Source organism: Ctenocephalides felis, unplaced genomic scaffold (assembly GCF_003426905.1).
Source record: "Ctenocephalides felis isolate EL2017-DRISC unplaced genomic scaffold, ASM342690v1 CF-g0.4_SCAFFOLD_00845, whole genome shotgun sequence".
In the NCBI taxonomy this organism is placed as follows: domain Eukaryota; kingdom Metazoa; phylum Arthropoda; class Insecta; order Siphonaptera; family Pulicidae; genus Ctenocephalides; species Ctenocephalides felis.
The window spans coordinates 93,080,590-93,087,548 of NW_020536999.1; the positions used below are offsets into that span (position 1 = coordinate 93,080,590).

The following is a 6,959-nucleotide window of genomic DNA, read 5'->3' on the forward strand; positions in this document are numbered from 1 at the left end:
CTAAACTCCTCATGCAGTTCCTTAAAATGTCCATGTATTTGAAACGATATATCTTTATATAAGTTACCATTCCAGTTCCTTAAAGTTCCTGTCTCTGATCAGTGCAGAGTGGTATTCTATAAGTTTGATTGTTAGTAGGGTTTCTTTTCTCGCAATCCACGTCTCTGATCCTTTTAATTATATGTTCTTTCTTCATTTGGTTACCACATATCATCAGAGAAGTTATATTCCTCTGCAACACTTATGTGTAGGCCACAAATTCCAATTTCTGAACCAGTTTACCAGTTGCGACTTCAAGTCAAGATTCAGTCAGTAACATCCTTTCTATCTTCTTCTGCATCACGTTTGGAAATTCCAGTGAATTTCCTTGGGAATTTCTTATCTCTGATCAATACTAAGTGTTTTATTAGTTTGTTCATCAGTAGAATTCCCTTTCTCTTTTTCTCTCCAGGATGTGTCTCCTACATCGAGTTCAACCCCGTGACTGCACAGGCAGTCTAGTTGCCAAATGAGGCCACTTTTGTGATCGCCCATTTACTAGTAAAGTTTCTAGTAAGAATGCAGTGAATAATATCGTGCTATAGCTTATAAACTATAAAACTAATCACAATATTGTCTTTGGCATATTTAAAGATGAATAAATTATCTAAAACTTTGTCTGAAGTGAAAAGTTCATAAGGCTATTTTTATAATTGTCAAATCCTTGTAGATTTCAATATTTAGTTAAAAAGTACTTGCATTTTTGTAAATACTTGTACTATAGCTTTAAAACTATAAAAATAATACATTATCAATAGTCTATCTACACATAAATAACAAAACATATATTCTATAATAAATTTATTAACAATCTACATGCATCGGTGGGTAAAATCCTAAAAATATCAATTCAGCAACATTCAATCTACAACAAAAATCTCAGCTCCATTTTGTGGTTGTGTACTGAACACCAGTTCATCAATAGTTTTTCCTAAAAGTTGATCTTTCCGAAATTTTAAATAATATTCTTGTTTCAATACTTCGATGTAGACCTTTTCATGGCCTTTTTCACATAGGGCCACTATGCAACCTCCCCACCTGGGTAAAAGGATTTATTAATAATAAATTATATATATATATATATATATATATATATATATATATATATATATTATTACCCTGCTCCTGTTAGTCTTGATTTCACATTAAGACTTTTTCCAATTTCAACAATTCGATCCAAGTTTTCATGTGAGCACTCATATAAACTTTTAAGAGAATCATGTGACTCTTTCATTAATTGTCCAAGTTTTTCTAAATTGTTTTTAGATTTATCATCCTTTGATGAACATATCTCTTTGAATTTGGTTACACGATAAGCCTCTACAAATAATAAAGTAAAAGTATATATATATATATATATATATGAGTGAGTTCTTGAGGGCGATACATCAAACAAAGAAAAGCCAAAGATTTATAAAATAATCTTTATTTCCAAACGTTTCGACATTCAATTTAATGTCATCATCAGTGGATCTAAAAACAGTATGAAAATTAGCATATCTAGGTAATTATAATATATGTGGATTGGTAAAGTAACTATACAATAAGAGAAAAATTAACAAACAGCAACACTTAACAACAAACCAAATATAAAAGATAGGAAAGGTAGTAGAGACTAGAATTAAATAAATAATTAAAAAGTATAGGCAAAAATATTTAAGTACACTCATATAAACCTACGCATATACATATATATACATACACATATACACACATATACATATATAGATAACACATATATATATAGATATTATATATACATGTATATCCATATACACACACATACAAACATATAATACACATATACATATACAGATACAACAATATATACCTATATTGTACACATATACATGTAAGACTATACACATATAAATATACGTATATACATATATGCAACGTGCAAGCATATTCACAACGACGTACATGTACAGGTATGAACCAATACATATACTCATACCTATCTATGTAACTATAGCTATACACGTATACACATACATATACGCATAAACATGTATATACACTATATACACACACATACATATACATATATATATATAATATGTATATATATATATGTATATGTGTGTATATGTGTATGTATATATATGTATATATGCGTAGGTTTATATGAGTGTACTTAAATATTTTTTGCCTACTTTTTAATTATTTATTTAATTCTAGTCTCTACTACCTTTCCTATCTTTTATATTTGGTTTGTTGTTAAGTGTGCTGTTTGTTAATTTTCTCTTATTGTATAGTACTTTACCAATCCACATATATTAAAATTACCTAGATATGCTAATTTTCATACTGTTTTTAGATCCACTGATGATGACATTAAATTGAATGTCGAAACGTTTGGAAATAAAGATTATTTTATAAATCTTTGGCTTTTCTTTGTTTGATGTATCGCCCTCAAGAACTCACTCATATATTTCAACATCAAAATTAACTACTAAATCATATATATATATATATATATATATAAACTAGCAAACCCGACGAACTCCGTTTCGTCACCAGATGGTTTCGTGAGAAAGATCAAGAAATTTTTTGTTTGTTTTATATTTGAAAAGGAAAAATGTGATTTTATTATACAACAGTAATGAATTTATTTCGATTACAAAAATGAGGTGTTAAATGAAAGTGAATCCGCAAATTATCCGTTTCATTGAAGTGCTCTTTGGTAAACACATTTTTTGTTTTTTGGTCTGACGTTAACACAAACAGAGCGGATGGTTTTCCAACTCGTGAACAGGCAACGTATAACTGCCCATGTAAAACAATGATTTTCTAAATAATCTATTTGAAATTTATCCCGCAAACACTAAGCGATTGGCCTTGCGATTTGTTATTGCCAACGCAAGGCGAACTGGAAATTGCAATCGTTTGAAGTCAAACGGAAGACCAGTCGGAATCATTGGTATGTCACCAAATCGCCAGCAATCTTTTATTGAATGGTGAAATTCAGTGCGTGTACATCATTATTCTTTGCGGCAAGAATTGCTCGCTGACTTAAGGGGGGCGATACATGTAACAAGAAAAAAAAAATCGATTTTTTTTTTCATAAATCGTTACAATAACATCTCAAAAATATGCCTGTAAATATTCAAAACAAAATTATCATTATTTATACAATAAAAACTCATTTAAGTGCCACGCCTCAACTCGACGCTTGAGTGCTATTGTACTCTTATCTGTTTCTGTGTCAAAACTTTAAACGCGTTTTTTCTCAAAACGACATTTTTGAAATTTGCGGGCGTGATAACTCAAAAAGTTCTCAACCGATTCCAATGAAATTTTGCACACATCTACTTTACAGTAATAGCTTCTAGTTAAACCTCAAACATTCCAAAAAATGTTTCAAAATTAACCCTTTTACCAAAAAAAACCATTGAAAAAAGGTGAAAAAATCGAACTTTTTTTTTCTAAGGTGTGCCAATTTACGATTTTGTGACTTTTTTTATTTTTTTTTTGGTTTAACTAGAAGATATATGTTTTATGAACACGTACAAACTATTTTTTTTAAATTCAGATCACCGTACGAAAAGTGAGAACGCCCGCAAATTGATGGCGTTTTCCGAGAGGGTCTTGGCAGATTTATTTTTACGGCAGCCATTTAAAAAAAAAAAATAAAAAAAAAATTTTTTTGTGTATTTTATATATAATAAATAACCCTAAAAAAGTTCAAAAAGATTCAATCATTCCTTCCAGTTTAAAAAGTCCTCAAAAATGGTAAAAATTAAGGCGATTACATGTATCGCCCCCCTTAACCAAGCATAATTCTGATAATTCTCACTAATATCATTACTCGAATTTTTAATTACGGTGCGTGAAGTTCCAGCAGCTTGCATTAAGGCACGATGCCATGCACAACTAATTTTCTTAGCTATAAACCTTGCGGAGCCCGAGACCTTTCCAACGAATTGTGCGTTCTGGAGTTACATCGTCAGGAAGGAACACCTGACTTTTATATATATATATATATATATATATATATATATATATATATATATATATGTAGATAATCTATTTGAAATTATTTTAAACAATTGTTGATTATTTTCATTACTCGAAATTTTAATTACGGTGCGTGAAGTTCCAGCAATTTGCATTAGGGCACTATGCCATGCACTACTAGTTTTCTTAGCTATAAACCTTGCGGAGCCCGAGACCTTTCCAACGAATGCAAAATTGTCGAAACCGGTTCGTGCGTTCTGGAGTTATTTCATCAGGAAGGAAAACCCGACTTTATATATATATATATATATATATATATATATATATATATATAATATCATTTTATGTTAATTTATTATTTTATACGTTACCATTAAATACATGGAGTGCCCTCTGTCTCAATTTGAACTCAAACAGCAAGTTTCTGACTTTTGGTGTCAGCAAGTTTTCTAAAAAGCTTTTTTGGGATATTTCCAAAAGTTCACAAATATCTTCTCGACTGTAATTTCTTTTGTTATATTTGGTCACATAAAGTTATCATTTGGGGTAAATCTATTTTCAAGGCATCTTGGAGTTGTTTTGGGGTCTGGATTTCTTTCCAGGAAAGGTTCTGATGTTTTGCAATAATCTGTTGGAAATTAATTAATCAAATCAATTGCATTTGAGAAAAAAAAGAATAATGTTTCGGAATTGATGCAATTACCTTACTGGCCAATGACACTCAATGACCCTGATGTTATAGTTTTGGTTAGCCGCCTTGTTCGCCTCGTGCAGACTGTGGGCGATCACGAAGGTGGCCTCATTTGGCAACTCGACTGCCTGTGCAGTCAGGGGTTGAACTCGATGTAGGAGGCACAACCTGGGGAAAAAGAGAAATGGAACTCTAGTAATGACCAAACCGATGAAATTATAATGTGTACTGATCAGATATACAGATTCTAAGGAACTATGGAAAGTTTTGTGCTGCTGGAGATGATATAAAGGATTCTGAGGAAAGAAACTCTACTTGTAACTGGGCGATCACGAAGGCGGCCTCATTTGGCAACGCGACTGCCTTTGCAGTCAGGTGGTTGAACCCGATATAGGAGGCGCAACCTGGGAAAAAAAGAAATGGAACTCTACTAATGACCAAACTGATAAAATTCCAATGTGTACTGATCAGATATACAGATTCTAAGGAACTACGGAAAGTTTCGTGCTGCTGGAGATTATATAAAGGATTCTGAGGAAAGAAACTCTACTATTTAGTGGGCGATTACGAACGTAGCCTCATTTCCTCATTTGGCAGTCAAGGGGTTGAGTTGATGTAGGAGGCACATCCTGGAGAGAAAAAGAGAAAGGGAATTCTACTGATGAACAAACTAATAAAACATTTAGTATTGATCAGAGATAAGGAATTTCCAAGGAAATTCACAGAGAATTTCCAAATGTGTTGCTGAATAAGATAGAAAGGACTTTACTGAATCTTGACTTGTAGTCGCAACTGGTAAACGCTGCTCTGTAGAAGAAGAAGATAACTTCTCTAATGATATGTGGTGACCGAATGAAGAAAGAACATATAATTAAAAGGATCAGAGACGTGGATTCCGAGAAAAGGAACTCTACTAACAACCAAACTTATAGAATACCACTCTGCACTGATTAGAGACAAAAACTTTAAGGAACTGGAATGAAAACTTATATAAAGATTATTGTTTCAAATACATGGGCATTGTAAGGAACTGCATGAGGAGTTAATATATGTTCCTGGTGAATGTAAAAAAGACTTTGTGAAAAAAAGACTAATATTCTAAGTTTTGATGTGTGTTCCTGAAGAAGTTAAATATACCTATGTGGACCACATGAAGAAGTACTTGTGAATGGAATAAAAAAAGAACTCTGGATCAGACAAATATTGGGACAAGCCTGCCATGGGAGGTAAAAAAAGCTGACAGAAGAATGCAGGTGATATTATACTATGGTGATACTATTAAAGAAAAACAGAAAATGAAAGCGTAAGACAGAGAAGGAAAGAGCAGTTAACAGAACTTGGACACTTTTCTGACACCATGGGCCTGGATAAAATTCTCTACATTCTTAATTACCTTTTTGTCCTAAAAAGGCAATTGCTTGATCCATTCCTCCACTTAACGTCCCGACATACCTTTCGGATATTGCTGATAGTGTTGCCAATTTTTGGCGATTTAAATCTAGCTGAAAAAATAATAAAAAATAACAAAACACATATGTATATATAGGAAAGTGGGAAAACTTATCGTATGATAAAATTAGAAGATCAGCTCCTGTCCCATCTCTCTACTCAGCACCATTTTTGTCATTCAAATTGATTTAGATTGATTTTTGACAACAATTTGATTGCAAATTGTTTAATTATATATTATATATCTTGTAATAATGTCAATGAAGTATTTAGGAAAATTATTCAGAAGGTATACTTTAAAATAGCATTTTCATTTATTATTTACCTTCAAAAAATATGCAACAGACAGCAAACTTGCACTAACAAGTGCACTTGAGCTGGACAACCCTGCTGCAGGTGGTACGGTACCAGAAAAAGCCAATTTGATTCCTTGGAACTCTGCACCATGGTTTGGAGGACACCATTGTCCCACCATTGGAACCACCATTGGAGCCACCATTGGATTCACCATGGCCATTAGTTGTAGATTTTTGTAGACTTGAGGCTTGAGAATTCGTCCAGGGCTCCTTTGATGCCTGATAGGACGTAGTCGTACCATAGTGGACGCTCGTTGGAAATTCTGAGAAAGAAGTTGATGGTGTAAATTTTTGATGGTAGGGAAGAAGAATGTAGAGGATTTGTCAGCTTTTAATTTGTTTTTAGCTATGGAAATAACTTTATAAACTACAGATTTGAATAAAAAAAGTATATCAGTTTTGGTTACTATTTATGCTGTAAAAAGTTGATGGTTTTGTTAGATTTTTGGATATAATTTGTGGTT

General features: G+C 32.3%; 1 protein-coding gene across 1 annotated transcript in view; it reads right to left on the reverse strand.

Annotated features, from left to right (window-relative positions):
- Nucleotides 1–865: 865 nt before the first annotated feature.
- Nucleotides 866–6,959, reverse strand: part of LOC113363059 (N-acetylgalactosamine kinase-like) — a 27,150-nt gene continuing 21,056 nt past the window's right edge. The window contains 4 exon segments of the mRNA XM_026605547.1: nt 866–1,077; nt 1,158–1,359; nt 4,371–4,525; nt 4,527–4,627. Of these exon segments, the coding sequence (XP_026461332.1) occupies nt 900–1,077; nt 1,158–1,359; nt 4,371–4,525; nt 4,527–4,627 (636 nt within the window). The 3' untranslated portion in view covers nt 866–899.